The sequence below is a fragment of the Ursus maritimus genome, unplaced genomic scaffold, assembly GCF_017311325.1.
Source record: "Ursus maritimus isolate PB19 unplaced genomic scaffold, ASM1731132v1 scaffold_6, whole genome shotgun sequence".
Taxonomy (NCBI): domain Eukaryota; kingdom Metazoa; phylum Chordata; class Mammalia; order Carnivora; family Ursidae; genus Ursus; species Ursus maritimus.
In genome coordinates, this window is record NW_024426774.1 from 64,528,101 (window position 1) to 64,549,002 (window position 20,902).

Below are 20,902 nucleotides of genomic sequence, written 5' to 3' on the forward strand. Positions count from 1 at the left end.
TAAAAGAAAAGGAAGGAAGGCGCATTTTGGTTAGAGAAGAGAATGGTGTGTTTCATAATCCAAAGTAGGAGTCTGGGGGAGTGGGTTTAGCAAAGTTAATTAGAGAAGAAAGATTATATCAGTTGTATCAGTGAGTTTGAGACTTTCATTTAAAAATAAATCTATAATGACTGTCATGTTTAAATATTTATTACTAAATAATTTAGAGTGTGGCTAATACAATTTTTGAATTAGGTGAACGTACAGTTTTGGTAGTGATCATGACCTTTTTATGCTAGTTTGGCTTTTTTTCAGAATAAATAGACCTTAAATTTTGGAGTCTAAAAGTAAAGTAAAGGGGTGCCTGGCTGGATCAAGCAGAAGAGCATGTGATTCTTGATCTCGGGGTTGTGAGTTCGAGTCCCCCATGGGGGTAGAGATTACTTAAAAAGAAAAAATAAAGGCTTTAAAAAAAAAAGAAAAGAAAAGAAAAAATCAAAATACAGTAAAGGCTTTTTCCTTCCCCAAGAAAAAACTAACACCATTTGCAGCTGTGAAATGGGTTTGAGAATAGTATTGAAGTTCAAATAAATTGGAAATTGCTTAAGAATTATTAAAAATGCTTTCTAGTCTCCTAATGGTAGGTACTCTAAAAGAAATATGTTAGTGATCTTTGGGCTCTAAAGTGCTACTTCATCTTGTTTTCTGACAAATTTCTTTTTTAAACCAAGGATGGAGTAGAAGATCTTAGAGTAAAAAACTTGATGAATGCAGTCTTTTGCATTAGAGTGTTTATATTTTGGGCAGGTTCCTGAAGAGTTTAGTTGGGATAATTTCTCTTACGAGGGAAGGTGGGTTACTTCTAGACAGCCCAATAAATAAAATATTGTCAAATTTCTGCCAACATATACCAACCAGAGGTCCCTATTTTGTATGTGGCCGGAAAAAAGTTATCATTAAACAAATTCCAGAATTACTTAAAATAAATCATAGTTAAAGAGACAGATATCTTAAAACTTTTTCATTTTGTGGGGTTTTTTTTAGATAGTTTGTATGGTCTCACAATTTTTCATCTATATGTTCATTTATTAGTGCTTAATAGAGAATTTTTCATTTGTGGGTTATGACCAAAGGGTTGTGAAATCAATTTAGGTCTTGACCTGGTTTTTTTGTTTTGAGGAAGGTTTTTTTGTTTGGTAGTGAACTAAATTAGAATTATTAGAGTTAGAAGTAATAAGGGTGAATGTTTATGACCTTAATTTCAGTTCTATATTTTTTTTTTCAGTTTTTTATATGTTTATATACTGGGTTATATATTTACAATGATGGGTTGTGGCCCCCCAAAATATGAAAGCTACTGATTTTACAGGTTTCTTTCTGTAATTCAGATCGTCTAATCAACACTTACACCTTGAGCTACAAAGATACAAGGGGTAAAAATGAAAAGTAGCAACAGTTTTAAAAAATCAGTAAACTGAGGGATCTTACAGGAGAGCATTGGTTAATAGATTATTGAATGATGGCATAGATACTACGTACCATGTGTTGAGGCCTCAGAGTGTGCCAACCTTATGCTGATGACTTTACATTCATTATTTTATTTTTCACCTATGAATTGTAGGTACGTTTGTTATCCCAGTTTTACCTTTGAAAGAAGTGAGACTTAATGAGGCAATGTATTAGCTGATTTGTCTGATGACCACAGGGCTTCCCTTTAAGCCCTGTGTCCCAGAGGAAGGAAACTCCCAGGCTATACAGCCTGGGAAGGCTACCTGGGGAAGAACTGCATCTGAGCCTTAAGATGGGATTTGGTTAGGTAAGCAGGACTTTTGAGAAAGCCGCTTAACATGGGGGAACAGAGATAGGAGCAAGTCGACTGTGTAACTGTTAAAGTCTGTATTTAGAGCATTATATTGAAGTAATCAGTTATTTGTCTCCCTGTAGGCTGGATGCTCCAGGACCATTTGTTACTTTAATGTTTCCATTCCCTATTGTCATGTCTGTCTCTTGAGTGACATTCAGTAAAGCATTTCAAGAGATGAATGCCCCTTGTCCATGACTCCAAAGAAAAGCACCCGGAAAAGAATAGAGGGATCATTATTAGGTATTAATAGTGAATGACTGTATTACTCCAGAAATTGTCATGTCAGTTTTAATATGTCATAAAGAATATAACTCTGAATATGCTGAAGTGCCAGTGAGCATTATTTAGCCTGTGGTATAGGTGGGGATAAAGAGAAGTGTATACTTCAGATCTCCTTGTCCATTTAGAGCCTTCCATCAGGATTACTATACTTGGTAAAAGTAATAGACCTGTTTTATAGTGTGTTTTGGAAACCTACTCAATGTTTTAAGGCCAATTTGCTTAATTTGGTAAAATATTTATTGTTCGTTTGAAGGGTTTTTCTTTTTAAAAATAGAACTAGTTCTTGTGAGCTGTTTTTAATTACATAAGCCAGTATATTTCTCAAGATATACTCATACATTTGGTCAGTCGAAAAAAAATGTTCCTCAGAACGTCCACGTTGTTTCATTTCTTTGGTTAGAGTTGAGGATTATATATGTATAGAGTCATGGACCCTGCCATCCTTACCTGTCAGTCATCTAAAGAAATACAATAATATATACATGTATACCTCCAGTAAGAAGTAAGATATGGAAAGTACTCAAGTTTGGTACAAGCTATTGAGGGACAGAGAGGACAGAGATAGCACTTTTGGTTGGGAACGAAGGAAGACTGTGTGAAAGAGGAAGCCTTAGAGGATGGATAGGCTTCTAAGGATATGAACAAGTAATTCACAAAAAAATATGCAGTAAGCAAATATCTTAAGATATATTTAGCCTCATAACTAAAGAAATACTAATTGAAGCAGATTATGTATTTTATTTTTAATGATTTAAATCTATTTTAAACCATATCTTATACTCCAGTCAGTCTGCTAAGGTGCAGTGGTTCTCAAATGTAGTGAAATGTCTGGAAAACATAAAAAACAAACAAACTGGTACTCGGGGCTCCATTGCAGATCAGTTAAATCAGAAGGTCTTTCTTGTACATAAATCAATTACCCATCACCATAGCCTTGCGAGGAAACCCAGGTTTTACAGATACAGAGATTAAATGATTCGCCCAAAAGACTGACCCAGAGCATTTTGAATTCTCTGCAAACTTGCAGAACCGTGCTGTTCCTGCTGGCTTGGCTGCTGTGTTGAAATCAATAAAATACTCTGGCTATTCAGAGTTGATTATGATGTTGGGAGTTGCAAAGCAATCTAGAGCATGGGAACATAAGATACTCTCCACTTGGGATGACACCTAATTTGCCTTTCTTCCATGTCAGCAGACACTTGGAACTAATATCCTTTATTGTTACTTGGTTTTTTTGTGATAATGCATCCCTTTTCTTGATCCTCAGCTTGACGTCTTTGGAAGTAAGGTGAGAGAATAAGGAACATTCTCTTGGTTTTGTCTTTTTGTCACAGAAGTGTGCTGTTCCTGCTCCATTCGTCTCCTGGAGCTGTCTCCTATGCTGTTCCTGCCCAAATGCTCAGATTTTCTTGACCCTCGGTTGCTTATTCAGAGTGATGATGGCTTTCTAATCTTTCAAGATTCAGTTCAGTGGACACTCATCTATAATGAAACATTGGTTAAAAAAAAAAAAAAGAATCACAGAATTCTGATATTACTTCCTTTGTCTCCCTTCTGTATATTTAATTTTCCAGTACATATTTCCTCACATTTAGAAATGCATTTTGAATACATGGGTAATTGAGTGAAAAGAGGAGGAGAGGTGAATTTATGAGAAAACCCTACATTTTATCTGTTCACTCACTATTCCTAGTAATGAGAAGCTGTACCTGCATTTTTAACACTGTGTGTTACGATGAAGGGCATAGTCCTGGAATAAAGTCAGAGTAATTTAAAACCTGATCTCCTAGCTTTCTCTGCACATTTTGCCTATTTTAATTTTTTCAATTGGTGATATCTTAGGACCCGAAGGAAAAGACAGTAAAGTGGGGAGGGAGGTTGGATTTTTTTTTTTTTAATTGTTGTTTTTTCTGGTTAGAAGGAAGTTTTTTCAAGTATCTCATTTGTCTTGGTAATTTTATTTGCTTTAAAATACTTGTCATTAGCTCTAGTCTTAAGGTATTAAGACAGTTTTAAAAATTCTTACGTCCAGATATTTTATATTTTAGTACAGTTCTATTGTTTTATTTTATTTTTATTTTTTTAAAGATTTTATTTATTTATTTATTTGACAGAGATAGAGACAGCCAGCGAGAGAGGGAACACAAGCAGGGGGGAGTGGGAGAGGAAGAAGCAGGCTCACAGCAGAGGAGCGTGATGTGGGGCTCGATCCCATAACGCCGGGATCACGCCCTGAGCCGAAGACAGATGCTTAACCGCTGTGCCACCCAGGCGCCCCAGTTTTATTGTTTTAAAATTCCTATACATTCTTTTAGAGAAATTTCCCTTTTTAAAAGATTTTATTTATCAGAGAGAGAAGGAGCAGAGGGGTGGGGCAGAGGGAGAGTGAGAAGCACACTCCCCCCTGAGCACAGAGCCCCATGCAGGGCTCAGTCTCAGGACCCTGAGACCATGACCTGAGCCAAAGTCAGTTGCTTAACCGACTGAGCCACTTAACCGTCCTCTTTCACAGAAATTGATAATGAATCTTTTTGTTGATATTATGAATGGAACAGTTTACCTCCACTCACCATATCTGGTTACCATACAGGAATCCGGATGCCAATTTTAAAAAACATTCTGTAGATTTTCTTATTTAGTGTCAAAGTGGGTTTTTTGGTTGCTGGTTTTGGGTGTTCTAGGGAAAATCATAGCATTGACAGCATACTCTTTTACCCTTCCTGAAACAGTTACCCCCATTTGTGTTTCCTAGTTTACTCTTTAATTTCTAGATTCAGAATAATGCCAAATAATAATAGTAAGAATAGTCATTATTGTCTTGAATCTGTCTGGTTTTAAAGGTTGTAGACCTTTAAAGGTTTTTGGTTTTAAAGGAAGTGCCTCTTAGAGGGGGAATGCCTTAAGTCTGATACTGGCTATTTAATTAAGATGATATGTTTTTAAATAATTTGGTTTCTTTTTGTTATACTGTGTTAATATTTTCTAATTTATAGTTTATTATAATCAGACTGTTTGGCCAGAATAATGTCCATATTAGAATTAAGTGAGTTTATGACCAGCTTTACAAGTATTCCACAGAAGATTGAAAAGAGGGAACAGTTTCTGTAATCTCAGTTTTTATTTGTGTCTTTTAAAATTGGCTTTATTAATTATATAATTTTAATTACCTTTAGTTGAAGTCTGATTGAAATGTTAAAGACATAGAGTCTTTGATTTTGTTGCTGCTATTTAGCACATAAAATTTCATTTTCTTTTTCAAGACTAGGTATATTATGTATACTTTTATCAGGAGAGGCTTCATCCCTGATTCTCTTTTTGTGATGTTAGTAGCCATCCTCCATTCTTTAGAGATTGATTAGCTGAGTTCTCTAAAAAACTTTTACTCCTGAGCTGTTGTTTACCCTGAGGTACAATTCCTATAGAATCCAGGATAAATGTTTCATCGGTTCTCTTTAAGTTTTTTTTCTTTAAAAGATTAATTTATTTATTTTAGAGCTAGAGGGAGAGAAAGCGCATGCCCATGCGAGGGGAGGGGGGGCAGAGGGAGAGACTCAAGCGGACTCCCAGCTGGGCACGGGCTCATGTAAGGGAGGGCAGGATATCACTGCGCTGAGATCAGCTGAGATCACAACCTGAGCTGAAATCCAGAGTCGGAGGCTTAATGGATTAAGCCACCCATGCGTCCTATTTACCAGTTTTTAAGATAATGATTTGTGGGGCGCCTGGGTGGCACAGCGGTTAGGCGTCTGCCTTCGGCTCAGGGCGTGATCCCGGCGTTATGGGATCGAGCCCCACATCGGGCTCCTCCGCTATGAGCCTGATTCTTCCTCTCCCACTCCCCCTGCTTGTGTTCCCTCGCTCGCTGGCTGTCTCTATCTCTGTCGAATAAATAAATAAAATCTTAAAAAAAAAAAAAGATAATGCTTTGGTCCCATAGCATTCTTCAAGGGTATAATCTGTGGGGTTTTCTTTTGTTTTTATTTGTATTTTTTAGTTTCATTATGAATTCAGTGGATTTAAATATACATTGCAGTTAACGTGCGTCATGTTCTGGTGTCATTTTTGACTGAGAACATACAACTTGACTCCTGTGCTCTTTTAAATAGGACTTTAGTAGTCTTTGATAAGGGCTGTTTTTATTAAGAGAAACATAGAAATGCAGAAATATTGATCACCTGAGTTTAAACCTCGTATTTTACAACAAAATTTGATATGAAATGTTCTTACATGTTATTTTTAATTATAAAAATAATGCCTTTTTACTTTAGAAAGTTAGAAAAAGGTATATAGGAGAAAATGAAAATCCCTCAGTTTTACCACATAGCAATAACGTGTTACGGTGTTTGTTTTATCTTTTAATCTTAATGTATGATTATATATTTTTCTTTAGTAGTATTCAACTAAATTCAAATGTATGTTTTGTATCTTGCTTTTTTTTAAAAAAATATTTTATTGGGGCACCTGGGTGGCTCAGTCAGTTAAGCGTCTGACTTCAGCTTAGGTCATGATCCCAGGGTCCTGGGATTGAGCCCCACATTGGGCTTCCTGCTCAGCAGGGAGTCTGCTTCTCCTTCTCCTTCTGTGTACTCACTCTCTCTCAAATAAATAAATAAATCTTTAAAAAAAAGATTTTATTTATTTGAGAGAGAGAGAGCACACATGCGAGAGAGTGGAGCACAAGCAGGGCGTTGGGGCGGGGCAGAGGGAGAAGAAAAGCAGGCTTCCGCTGAGCAGGGAACCCCTCTTAGGGTTTGATCCGGGGAGCCCTAGATCATGACCTGAGCCAAAGGCAGACGCTTAACCGACTGAGCCACCCAGGTGCCCCTTGTATCCTGCTTTTTTTAACATGACTTTCATTTCACATCCACTAAAGTTCTCTAAAAACATAATTCTAAATGACTGCATTGTATCTAAAGGCATAAACCACAATTTAACAAACTAATTCTCTTACATTGGCTTCCTTCCCTCCCCCCCCCCCCCCCTTCCTCCCCCCCCCCCCCTTCCCCCTCCCTCCACTTTAAACCTTGGTATTTTAACTTTGGTATTCTAGATTTTTACTTAGGATGTATTGCTAGATGTGGGGTTTTCTATTTTTTTGAAAATATTTATCTATTTTAGAGACAGTGCACGCGCGCGGGAGAGAGCAGGGTGGCAGTAGGGGCAGAGAATGAGGGAGAGGGAGAGAATCAGAAGCCCACTCCCTCCTGAATGCAGAGCCAAAATCAAGAGTCAGATGCTCAACCTGAGCGGCTACCCAGGTGCCCCTAGATGTAGGATTTTTTAAAAGCAATCTAGTCCCGCATATGGCTCCCTGCTGGGGGGAGCCTGCTTTTCCCTCTGCCCCTCCCCTGCTTGTGCTTTCTCTCTCTCTCAAATAAATAAAGTCTTTCAAAAAAAAATCCGTAAGTGTTTTAAATGAATATAGTTAAATTCTGTTTTTTAAAATTTTGTAGGTAAAATTCCTTTTTTTGTCCTTGGACTAGGACTACCCAAAATAAAGCATTTACTTAAGATTAAATGTCATTGGGGCGCCTGGGTGGCACAGTGGTTAAGCGTCTGCCTTCGGCTCAGGGCGTGATCCCAGCGTTATGGGATCGAGCCCCACATCAGGCTCCTCCGCTATGAGCCTGCTTCTTCCTCTCCCGCTCCCCCTGCTTGTGTTCCTTCTCTCGCTGGCTGTCTCTATCTCTGTCGAATAAATAAATAAAATCTTTAAAAAAAAAAAAAAGATTAAATGTCATTGTTAAATGTCTTACGTGTTTTTTTGATTACAGATAGTCTTAATGTTGTTCTGAAATGATGTTAATTTTACTTGATTGATGGATATAGTTAGAACCTTAGAAATCCAATGATTGCCTTGAAGAGAAATAACTGGTGAATGACAAAGCTTGTATTGAAAACCAGTATTTTTAACCTCTCGTCAAGCTCTAATTCTTAGTTCATTTCAGTGATGTATAATTTTATATTACTTTAAACTTCCTTGTAATGAATAGTAAACAATATTCAGGACGTATAGTAGAAAAAACTTGACAGTATTGCACAGTTTATTAAATAACTACTGTTCCTGGTATGCTACTGCCTTTCTTTACTTGAGATTAAAAATTAAAGCATTTGATTAATACGCTGTAAGGTTGTGAGGAGGAAAGAAGCATTTAAAAATTGCTTTTGTATTATCGTTCATAGTTTCTCCCCCCGTGGTAGAATGGAACGTAATGACGTCATCTATATTTTCTGGATGGTTTAAGAAATATTCTGTTCAAAAGATTAATCATGACTCTTACCAAGGTTTTTGAGTATTTTGAGACATCTAAAAGTAATTTTTAGTTCTAAAACTTAATGTGAAAATTAATTGGAAAAAGAAAAGATTATCTCTTAATATTATGATCAAAAGTATAGGATTTTTGAACATAAATATACAGAAAAACCAGCTGGAATAGTTTTTGGAAAATGGAGGTTCTTAGTCTCCACCCTGAGTATTTTTTTTATTTCCTTTTTTTTAAAACAATTTTATTGCATTTCACACTCCTGGTATTTTTAATGGTCTAGATTTAAGAGGGAACTCAGGAATATGCATTTTAAACAGTCTAATGTCTAATAGACATTTACTAGGTAATATCAAGGCACATTTTTCAAAGTGGGTATATGACTTTATACACCCAGTGTTAACATAGGAAAGGTCCGGTTGTTCCACATTCTCACCCAAACTAGATATTATTAGGCTCTTTAGTTTTAGCTAGTCTGGTGGGTGTAAAGTGGTACCTTACTGTGATTTTAATTTGCTTTTACTGGTGAGTAAGGGTGTTGAGTATCTTTATATACGCTCATTAGTCATCTGTATGTTGTCTTCTGAGAAGTGCCTACCTGAGTCTTTGCCTTTTTTTTTTTTTTTTTTTGATCGGGTTGTGTCTTTTTCTTATGATTTGAAGGAGTTCTTACGTAATTTGCATACGAGTACTTTCTCAGGTGGATGTATTCCAAATATCAGATTGGGCTTTTCACTTTTAATAGTGTTTTATTGTGAACAGAATTTCAATTTTTATGAAAAGCAATTATTAATTTTTTTCTTGTAGTACTTTTTGTGCTCTTCAGAACCAAATTTTCTTGGACTGCATTTTGAGAAATGCTGAGACAAGAACCACTTTCTGGCTGACAAGAACTGTTTCCTGGTTGACAGGGAAAATAGAAGGTTGCTTTCTGAGTAATCCCCTAACATCTCTAGTTTTGTCAGCAGTTCTGCCTCCTCTAGGAATCCCCCTGTTGGTCTCTTCTTTTCATAATATTAAATTTGGGGCTCTGAATTTTGTGTTCCTAATGTTAAGCATATAGTTGTCTTTCTACTGCAGTAAATGCAATGGACTGTAGCTAAGTTATTTCAGTGGCTTAGAGCCACGTTTCCCCAATTTTTCCCCAGAAGTATCGCAGCCACAGAGGAAAGTAGGTACAGAATCCCACGGTCGTTCTGGAGTCCTGGCTAGACCTGAAGTTTACATGGTAATTACTGGTAGAGGCAAAACAGTAATACTCTCATAGCTCTGCTGTCTGTACTATCCAGTCAGAGTACTAAGGTGAAATCATGGGACTATACCTTGCAACAACAGAAAAGAGCTGAATTAGTAAATAAATACACAAAAGCCTGAGAAAATGAAAAAGTGTGTTTTTAGTGGACCAAGAATTTTAAGGAATTTCTGGAAAGGAAAAGCTGTTAGATATCCTAATTTTAGAAGTTAAGCATAAGTTCAGTTTGATTTTAGCTATTGTGGAAGTGCTAAAGACCATATAAAGAGTATTAATATCATCTTTTCTGTTGGTTTATATATTTGTCTATAAAATGATTCTTTCTTAAAGGAGTTTATGATTTTTAAATGTCTGCTAATTTGTTCTAAGTAAGTTTTTGGTTACTTAAGTTTTTGCTACTTAATGCATCCCTATAATTAGTCATTCTTGCTTTTTGGGACACCCTTTCCTTTGCTTGTAATCGATGCTTTTAATTACCTTGGTTATCTAAAGTTAAAAAACTGAAAACGTGTAACTTTGAGGTAAAATACTATACTATTTTTGAAAGTAACTTAATTTTAGTATAACTATGAGTTAACTTGGGAAAAAAATGGTTTAAGTTATGTAACACTGTATTGTTTCAGGATTCTAAGCAAACCATTATGCTTTCTTCAAAGATTCTGTGGTTAAACAGTAAACATCTATATCTGAACTCTTTTGTTCTGTTTTATTCTTTATGTTGCGATATGCTGTTTTGAAGTAGTCTTAGGAGTTACAGATCATTCTCTTGAATGAGCCCTTGCTTAATAAAAGGAAGGGGACAAAGGAACTCCTTTCAGGGTTACTAATGACCAAAGGCCGGTTAAGACCAAGCAACAATAAGACAACAGCATTTTTTTTTTAAGATTATTTATTTATTTATTTATTTATTTGAAATAGAGTGAGAACTAGAGAGATCACAGAGGGAGAGGGAGAAGCTGACTCCCCACTGAGCAGAGAGCCCGACATGGGGCTCGATCCCAGGACCCCGAGACCACTACCTGAGCCGAAGGCAGACACCTAACCAACTGAGCCACCCAGGCGCCCCAAGACAACAGTATTTTAATTTGTCATTGAATGTTGATGAGAGTTCAGTTATCATTATAAGTCTTTTGTTAATTAAATTAATTATTTGGTAGTCTTAATTAAAACACAGAATAGTTTTTCCTACATAATGAGTAGAGATACAAAATGCTTAACATCAGGGACATTTGAAATTAAGGTGTCATAACACAAATCTTTTTTATTGTGGCAAAAACATAAATTTACTCTTAATAATTTTTAAGTGTACAGTACAGTATGACTAGCAATAGGTACATTGTTATACAGCGGATCTTCAGAACTTTTTCATCTTACATGACTGAAACCCTGTACTCTTTGAATCACTCTTTGTTTCCTTGTTTGTCCTGCCTCCACTTGTCCCTGGCAGCTATCATTCTTTTTGTTTCAATGAGTTTGATAATTTTAGGTACTGCATATAAGTGGAATCATGCAGTATTTGTCTTTTATGATTGGCTAATTTCACAGCATAGTGTTCTCAAGGTTCATCCATGTTGTAGCATATGACAGAAATCTCCTTTTTAAAGGCTGTATAATATTCCATTCTATATCTATATATAGAGACACACACACACATACACGCTGCATTTTGTTTATGCATTCATCAGTTGGTGGACATTCACCTTGCTTCCACACTTTGGCTATTATGAGTAATGCTGCAATGAATATGGATATGTCACCATACCTATTTTTAAAGGCTGTGTTGATTTTTCTCTTGCAGATATATTCGACTTTATGGGAGAAAATTTAGCAAAGAAGATCATGTTCTTTTTATCAAGCTATTGTATGAGCTGGTATCAATTCCAAAACTGGAAATCAGCATGATGCAGGGATTTGCCCGTCTCTTGATCAACTTGTTAAAGTAAGTAAATTTCCTGGTGATTTCTGCTAACAGTTTTTTGGTTTGTTTCTTCAAGGTTTTAGGCAGCAAGACCTAAGTGTTCTTTGGTAAGAAGACCCAAGTCCCCAAATTGCCAGTTTGCAAAAAGGGTGCAGAAAATTTTACCATAAGTTTAAGCCATATGTGTTAATTAATTAAAATTCTCTGTCCTCTTTGCAGCCTTCTGTTTTGTAGCACACATGGAAATATATGTTACCTGATATTCCTTTAAATTAGTTCTCTTCCCTTGTATATGTGGTAAGATCTTTGAGGAGTCATGAATCATTTATTCTTTACTCCCAGGCACCCAGCACAATGCTGGAAACATTAAACAGTCCATAGGTAACATGGAAAAATAGGAAATTCATTGGCAGTAATGGTGGCACAAATTTAAATGCCCCTTTTTACCTGGTGCTTTCTGAGGTTTGAGCAGCCGTAAGAATCTGGTGCATTGTTCTTCCTACTACTGCATTCTACCAGTGAGTTGCTGTGGATAGGGAAAAGCAAGGCCCACCAGGATGACAGCAGCATTTAACAGCTGTCCTCCCTGTGTAGTAGGTGTAATATACAAACAGCTGTGCATGAATATATGCATATATGTTTATTATCTTTTTAATTAGGAAAAAGGAACTTCTTTCAAGAGATGATTTGGAGTTACCTTGGAGACCACTTTATGACATGGTGGAAAGGATATTATATTCCAAGACAGAGCACCTGGGATTAAATTGGTTTCCTAAGTAAGTTTCCTTTTAAAGTACTTCTTTGGGAGCACATGGGGGCTTTTAGAATTTGGTCATAATTGAGAAATATTTGGGTTATTTTAGATAAGCAAATACACATTTCAGTGTGCTCATTTCTTTGTAACTTGACTCTAAACAATTTATTGCCCTCTCCAAACTATATCTGAAGTTGCACTTTAGAATTTCCTACCAGGATATCTGACAGCTAGCATTACCGTACTGGCCAAAGACAGCAGATTTTTGTTTGACATCTAGTATTTTGTCACATTTGGCATTCTTCATTATATATTCACATATGTTTTAGTTCTTCAAGTAAGATGAATGCCTCAAGAGGGGGAGCTTGAGGGTACCCACATCCCAGTTAAAGAAGCATTAGTTTCAGTGACTGTTCATGGAATGCAAGCTATTCAAATGCACGGCTTCTTGGTTTAGACCCACTAGGATGTAATGTTTAGACATACTAGGATTATGAACGTCTGGCTGATTATACCTTCTTTTACGTACATCCCAACTCTTCCAGATCTCTAATTCTGTTACATTTTGTGTTTTATTCTGAGTTTACAGAGTACAATATGATGATCTGTCCTTTTTGGTAAATAGTGATTTTAGACTTAATGGCAAAGTATCATTTTCCCCTGTTAACAAGGCTTTATCTAATTGTGATCTAGCTCTTAATTTTCTCGATCTTAGCATATTTGGTTTAAAATACTTTTAAACTTTGGCTCATTCGGTTAAGAGTCCGACTCTTGGACTCGGGGTCGTGTGTTCAAGCCTGCATTGGGCTACTTCAGAAAAACAAAACCTCTTTTTTTTTTCTTTTTTGACTTCAGATATATTTATTATAATCTTATACAGTTTACATAAATTTGAACTTGTATTTATTTGGGTTCAGTTACAACATAGCATAATAAAAATCCAAGCACTGGTCCTCTGAAATGAAGCAGGCAATCACCATTCAGTAAACACATGATTTATTTTGTATAAGAGTTAAGTTTACAACTAAACTTTCTGTAAAAAGTTTAGCATGAATAAGTACATCATTACACTTTCTTTGTTTGCAGAAATAATACATCTCTGCGACTATACAAGAAAACTCTAAAAGTTCACAAGGTTTCCCCACACACAAACACACACAGAGACACGCGCACACACAGCATTCATTAGGCTTGCATCAGAAGGGTCATTTCTGGCCAAAAGACTTCATTTAAGTGACTGAATGCTGGATTCTTCCGGTATTCACGCTCCACCTTTGAAAAAAAGTCAGTCTGTTTAAATTGGGAAATTCCTTACGATTTTAATGTTTTCACTCCCCGTGGTGGAAATAGTATATAAAGAATATCTTCCAACTGCGAAAAGGGCATTTAATAGTCTTTTTCTTAAATAACTAATACCACAGTCCAGGTCAGAGAACACGCTGGGGAAGATGGTCATTCTTAGTTTTCTTTCCATTTAAAAAAAAAATGTCCATTCAACTTGTTGTTCTTGTGAAATGGTTGAAAAGAAGTTCAGGGGGTGCCTGGGTGGCTCAGTTGGTTATGTGTCTGCCTTTGGCTGGGGGTCATGATCTCAGTGTCCTGGGATTGAGCCCCATACTGGACTCCCTGCTCAATAGGGAGTCAGCTTCTCCCTCTGCCCGCCCCCACTCGTGTGCGCACACACGGGCTCTCTCCCTCTCTCTCAAAATAAATAAATAAAATCTTAAAAAATAAAAAGTTCAGTATCTTAAAAGACCCTGTGGATTATTTGTTGTTAGGCAAAGAAAAGGAAAGGCATGAACACCATTTATTCACCCACAGAGCACTTGCTGTCATTTGACATTAATTTGGAAGGGAATTCAGAAGCCTGCAAGGACAGGATGCTGATATCCGTGTTTAGGGTGGGCAGCCGTGCCGTGGACACCTGGCTCTGCCCAGGTCGCTAGTGGTACAGGCTGACAATAGTGAAGTGTGAGTCCAGAGCGATCTGCAGGTTCAAGATGGCCTTGTTGCAGGATTTCCATCTTGCTCCCCTTCTTGTTCTGGGGATGCTGGGCACCAGCTCTATGAGTTTGCAGTAGCAGTCGCTCATGTTGTACAGCAGGCTTGTTAGGTCCTCCACCAGGGCTTTGCTCCAGGAGATGACCAGGCTGTGATCCGAAAGGCTCTCTTTTCTAACGGACCTCACTGGACCGAAGGCTTTCATGCTGACTGCGTGGGGGAAAGAGAGACTGGGAGGGAACCGACCGCCCAGGAGCCCATGTGTCTGCCTCCTGGGGACCTTCCTGAGCCTCCTGTGCTCCACACTGGGCTGGACTCAAAATCTTTTTTTTTAAGTAGGCTCCGCAGCTTGGGGCTTGAACCCACGACCCCGAGATCAAGTCCTGAGCCGAAATCAGGAGTCCGAGGCTAAACCAACTGATCCACCCAGGTGTCCCTAAGAAAAAATTCTTAAACTATTTGTGATCGAGGTTTATTTTTAGGAAAGTTTCTACAATTTACCTCTCCTCTCATTACCTAGAGTTGTCTGTCATACACATATATACTCATTTCCTGAAGAGCACCGTTTTATACACTTGTGTTGTTTTCCTCTTTCTTTTTTATAAATTAAGTCCTTAAAGATTTATTTCTGTGATGTCTCTCTCAATTCTAGGCATGTTTTCACTATTTCATGACTTCTTGTAGCCTTCCCAGATCAGTTTTTTTTAATCCGTGATCACTTCTCAGGCTTCATTGAAGTTAGCAGCCTTTGTTATACCCTTACCATAGAATTTTTTTGAAAATGACTGCAGATGGCAGACTTTAAAAGATTTTTAGGTTATAAGTAAATTGTGAAATGATATAAATGAAAGGAGTTAAAAAAAACAAAACAAAATATGACTATAGGTGATCCTGAACTTAGGACTTAATTGATTTGTGGACAGTGGTCACAAATAGAATGGTGAGAGATCATTTCTTTCCTGAATATTTTATGGGTTAAAACAAGGAAACCCATTTCAACTGTAAAAAGAGGACAATTTATCATGAAGCTAAATGGTACATCTTCAAATATATTTTTACAAATATTTATTATGAAAACCCAAAATTTAGCATAAAAGTGTTGTTGTAAATGTTCCTTTTAAGTATTAATTCTGCTGGGGGAAACATGGCACGGACTGCATTGACTGGGCCTTAAAATACGAGGCTGTTTAGGCGTTGACTGGAATCACTGTCTCATAGCTTTCAGGGACCTTTAAACTATGTTCAAAATAAGTTATTTTTTGAAATTTTCCTGGCTGATTTTTTGGCTGCCTGAGAAAATCTTTGGTAAATGCTAGGCGAGAGAAGGCAGTTTCTTCAACAATTTCTTCCTCTTCTGTAAGTCCTTTACTTGCTTTTTCATAACCAAGCGTCTTACTTCCTGCCCTGAGGTGTACCTTTTCAAAGGCACCTGCTTCCTTTTAAGTCCCGCAAGGTCACCAGTACATATCTGTGGCTTTCTTCTTTCCTGGAAATTTTGTCAGAGCTTACCACTGTTAGTGTCAGTCAGTGCTTATAGTTCTTCCCCTGCGTCTTGATACTCTGCTTATTACCACGTCTTTTCCTGAAGCATCCCGTTACTCTTGCTCTCATGGAAACCTTGCTTAGAAGTTTCACCATGGCTGTTCTTGGTCTTTTGAAGAAACGTTGTGTCTTTGCTGAAATCTTTGCTTGGTTTAAAGCACGCAGTACCCCCTTTTGTATTGTGTAGTTCTTCTCAAATGAAATTGGTAAGTAATATAATTTACTCATACTCTTTTTTTACTTATACTCTTTTATCTGTACTCAATGACATAAATAAATATAATTTTTTAATTTAAATGCAGTTAATTAACATATAATGTATTATTGGTTTCAGAGGTGGAGGTTAGTGATTCATCAGTCTTATATAATACCCAGTGCTCATTACATCCCCCAGTTACCCCATCACCCCACCCACCTCCCCTCCAGCAATGCTGTTTGTTTCCAGTGATTAAGAGTCTCTTATGGTTTGTCTCCCTCTCAGTTTCATCTTGTATTATTTTTTCATTTCTTCCCCTATGATCCTGTTTTATTTCTTAAATTCCACATACGAGTGAGATCGTATGAGAGTTGTTTTTCTCTGATTGACTTATTTCACTTAGCATAATACCCTTTAGTTCCCTCCACATCATTGCAAATGCAAGATTTCATTTTTTTTTTTATAAGTGAGTAGTATTCCATTGTATACATATATCACATCTTTATCCATTCATCTGTCGATGGACATCTGGGCTCTTCTATAGTTTGGCTATCGTGGACATAGCTGCTGTGGTGCAGGTGCCCCTTCAGATGACTACATTTGTGTCTTTGGTAAATACCCAGTAGCACAATTGCTGGCTTGTAGGGTAGCTCTGTTTTCAACTTTTTGAGGAACCTCCATACTATTTTCCAGAGTGGCTGCACCAGCTTGCATTCCCCACCAATAGTGTAAGAGGGTTCCCCTTTCTCCACATCCTCGCCAACATCTGTTGTTTAGTGACTTGTTAAGTTTAGTCATTCTGACTAGTGTGAGGTCGTATCTCATTGTAGTTTTGATTTGTTTTTCCCTGATGCCAAGTGATGTGGAGCGTTTTTTCATGTGTCTGTTAGCCATTTGGATATGTTCTTTGGAGAGAAATGTCTGTTCATGTCTTCTGCCTGTTTCTTGATTGGATTATTTGTTCTTTGGGTGTCTTTGATAAGGTCTTTATAGATTTCGGATACTAACCCTTTATCTGATATGTCATTGGCAAATATCTTCTCCCATTCGGTCAGTTGTCTTTTGTTTTTGTCAACTGTTTCCTTTGCTGTGCAAAAGCTTTTTATCTTGATGAAGTGCCAATAGGTCATTTTTGCCTTAGTTTCCCTTGTCTTTGGAGACGTGTCTAGCCAGAAGTTGCTGCGACCAAGGCCAAAGAGGTTGCTGCCTGTGTTCTCTAGGATTTTGATGGATTCTTATCTCAGATTTAGGTCTTTGATCATTTTGAGTTTGTTTTTTTGTATGGTATGTTTCTTTGTATGGTGACCATTTCAAAATGGTCCAGTTTCATTCTTCTGCATGTGGCTGTCCAGTTTTCCCAACACCATTTGTTGAAGAGACTGTCTTTTTTCCGTTAGGTATTCTTCCCTGCTTGGTCGAAGATTAGTTGACCGTAGAGTTGAGGGTCCGTTTCTGGTTCCATTGATCTGTGTATCTGTGTTTGTGCCAGTTACCATACTGTCTTGATGGTTACAACTTTGTAATAGAGTTTGAAGACTGAAATTGTGATACCACCAGTTTTGGTTTTCTTTTTCAAAATTCCTTTGGCTGTTTGGGGTCTTGTCTGGTTCCATACAGTTTTAGGATTATTTGTTCCAGGTCTGTGAAAAAAGTTGATGATACTTTGATAGGGATTACATTGAATGTGTAGATCGCTCTAGGTAGCATAGACATTTTAACAATATTTGTTATTCCAATCCATGAGCATGAAATGTTTTTCCATTTCTTTGTGTTTTTGTCAGTTTCTCTCATGAGCACTCTGTAGTTTTCTGAGTACAAATCCTTTGCCTCTTTGGTTAGGTTTATTCCTAGGTATCTTATGGTTTTGGGTGCAATTGTAAATGGGATCAACTCTTAATTTCTCTTTCTTTGTCTCGTTGGTGTATAGAAATGCAGCTGATTTCTGTGCATTGAAATTATATCCTGCCACTTTACTGAATTCCTGTATGAGTACTAGCAATTTTGGGGTGGAGTCCTTTGGGTTTTCCACATAAAGTGTCATGTCATCTGCGAAGAGTAAAAGTTTGACTACTTTTTGTTGTGTGATTGCTAAGGCTGGGACTTCTAGTACTGTGTTGAACAGCAGTGGTGATAGTGGACATCCCTGCCGTGTTCCTGACCTTGGGGGAAAAGCTGTCAGTTTTTCCCCATTGAGAATGATACTCACTGTGGGCTTTTCATATATGGCTTTTTATTGATATTGAGATATGTTCCCGTATGCCTACACTGTAGAGTTTTAATCAAGAAAGGATGCTGTACTTTGTACTCATCCTTTCTTTTATTTATGTAGTATATCACATTGATTGATTTGTGGATGTTGAACCACCCTTGCAGCCCAGGAATAAATCCCACTGGGTCATGGTAGAGTAATCCTTTTAATGTATTGTTGGATCCTATTGCCTAGTATTTTGGTGAGAATTTTTGCATCCATGTTCATCAGGGATATTGGTCTATAATTCTCCTTTTTGGTGGGGTCTTTGTCTGGTTTTGAGATCAAGGAAATGCTGGCCTCATAGAAAGAGTTTGGGAGTTTTCCTGCCATTTCTATTTTTTGAAACAGCTTCAGAAGAATTCTTCTTTATATGTTTGGTAGAATTCCCCTGAGAAGCCATCCGGCCATGGACTGTTTGTTGGAAGATTTTGGATTACTACTTTAATTTCCTTGCTGGTTATGGATCTGTTCAGGTTTTCTGTTTCTTCCTGTTTCGGTTTTGATAGTTTATACATCTCTAGGAATACATCCATTTCTTCCAGATGGCCTAATTTGTTGGCATATAATTGCTCATAATATGTTCTTATAATTGTTTGTATTTCTTTGGTGCTGGTTGTGATCTTTCCTCTTTCATTCATGATTTTATTTATTTGGGTCCTTTTTCTTTTCTTTTTCTTTTCTTTTTGATAAGTCTAGCCAGGGCTTTATCAATCTTATTTCTTTCAGAGAATCAGCTCCTTGTCTCGTTGATCTGTTGCATTGTACTTTTGGTTTCTATTTTGTTGATTTCTGCTCCAATCTTTATTATTTCTCTTCTCCTGTTGGATTTAGGCTTTTTTTGCTGTTCTTTCTCCAGCTCCTTTAGGTATAAGGTTAATTTGTGTTTTTGAGACCTTTCTTGTTTCTTGAGAAGGGCTTGTAATGCTATACACTTCCCTCTTAGGACTGCCTTTGTTGCATCCCAAATTTAAGCAGTTGTGTTTTCATTTTCATTTGTTTCCGTGAGTTTTTTAAATTTTTTAATTTCCTGGTTGATCCAGTGATTTTTTTTAGTAGGATGCTCTTTATCCTTCGTGTATTTGAGTTCTTTCCAACTTTCCTCTTGTGACTGAGTTTGAGTTTCAAAGCATTGTGATCCGAAAATATGCAGGGAATGATCCCAGTCTCTTGGTACTGGTTGAGACCTGATTTGTGACCCAGGGTGTAATCTCTTCTGGAGAATGTTCCATGTGCACTTGGGAAGACTGTGTATTCTGTTGCTTTAGGATGGAATGTTCTGAATATATCTGTGAAGTCCATCTGGTCCTGTGTGTCATTCAAAGCCCTTGTGTCCTTGTTGATCTTCTGCTTAGATGATCTGTCCATTGCAGTGAGTGAGGTGTTAAAATCCCCTACTACTATTATTATATTATTATTTTAAATATGTTTTTTAAAATTTTGTTATTAATTGGTTTATATAATTGACTGCTCGCATGTTAGGGGCATAAATATTTACAATTGTTTGATCTTCTTATTGGATAGACCCTTGAATTTTGATGTAGTGTCCTTCCTTATCTCTTATTACAGTCTTTGGTTTAAAATCTAATTTGTCTGATATAAGGATTGCCACCCCAGCTTTCTTTTGATATCCATTAGCATGATATGTGGTTTTCTGTGCCCTCACTTTAAATCTGGAGGTGTCATGAGGTCTGAAATGAATCTCTTGCAGACAACATATCAGTGGGTCTTCCTTTTTTATCTAATCTGATAACCTGTGTCTTTTGATTGGGCCATTTAGCCCATTTTTTTAAATTAAAGATTTTATTTATTAGAGAGAGAGACAGTGACATGAGATAGCGAGAGAGTGCAGGAGCAGGTAGGAGAGAGAAACGCAGGCTCCCCGGGAGACTGATCTCAGGACCCTGGGTTCATGACCTGAGCTGAAGTTAGACGCTTAACTGACTAAGCCAACCAGGCACCACCATTTAGCCCATTTACATTCAGAGTAACTATTGAAAGATAAGAATTTAGTGCTATTGCATTACCTGTAAGTCAGTTTCTGTATGTTGTCTGTGTTCCTTTCTGGTCTATTTATGTTACTTTTGTGCTCTTTCTTTACTTAAAGGATCCCTTTTAATATTTCTTGTAGGGCTGGTTTAGTAATCACAAATCTTTTAGTTCCTGTTTGTCCTGGAAGCTTTTTATCTCTCCTTCTATTTTGAAAGACATCCTAGCTGGATAAAATATTCTTAGTTATATATTTTCTCATTTAGCACCCTGAATATATGATGCTGGTCCTTTCTGGCTTGCCAGGTCTCTGTGGATATGTATGCTGCCAGTCTAATGTTTCTGCCCTTGTAGGTTATGGCCCTCTTGTCCCCCTGAGCTGTTTTCAGGATGTTCTCTTTGTCTCTGAGATTTGCAAGTTTCACTATTGTATCTTGGGGTGTTGACCTATTTTTATTGATTTTGAGGGGGGTTCTCTGTGCCTCCTGGACTTGGATGCCTGTTTCCTTCCCCAGATTAGAGAAGTTCTCAGCTATAATTTGCTCCAATATACCTTTTGCTCCCCCTTTCATCTTCTTCTGGGATCCCAGTTATTTTAATATTATTTTGCTTAA

General features: G+C 37.2%; 1 protein-coding gene and 1 pseudogene across 1 annotated transcript in view; one reads left to right on the forward strand and one right to left on the reverse strand.

The window, feature by feature from the left end:
- PSME4 (proteasome activator subunit 4) overlaps window positions 1–20,902 on the forward strand; it is a 103,859-nt gene that overhangs the window by 6,978 nt on the left and 75,979 nt on the right. Inside the window, exons 2-3 of the mRNA XM_008699861.2 lie at window positions 11,439–11,579; window positions 12,218–12,334. Of these exons, the coding sequence (XP_008698083.2) occupies window positions 11,439–11,579; window positions 12,218–12,334 (258 nt within the window). The remainder of the gene's footprint in view (window positions 1–11,438; window positions 11,580–12,217; window positions 12,335–20,902) is intronic.
- LOC121101042 lies at window positions 12,345–16,232 on the reverse strand (annotated as a pseudogene).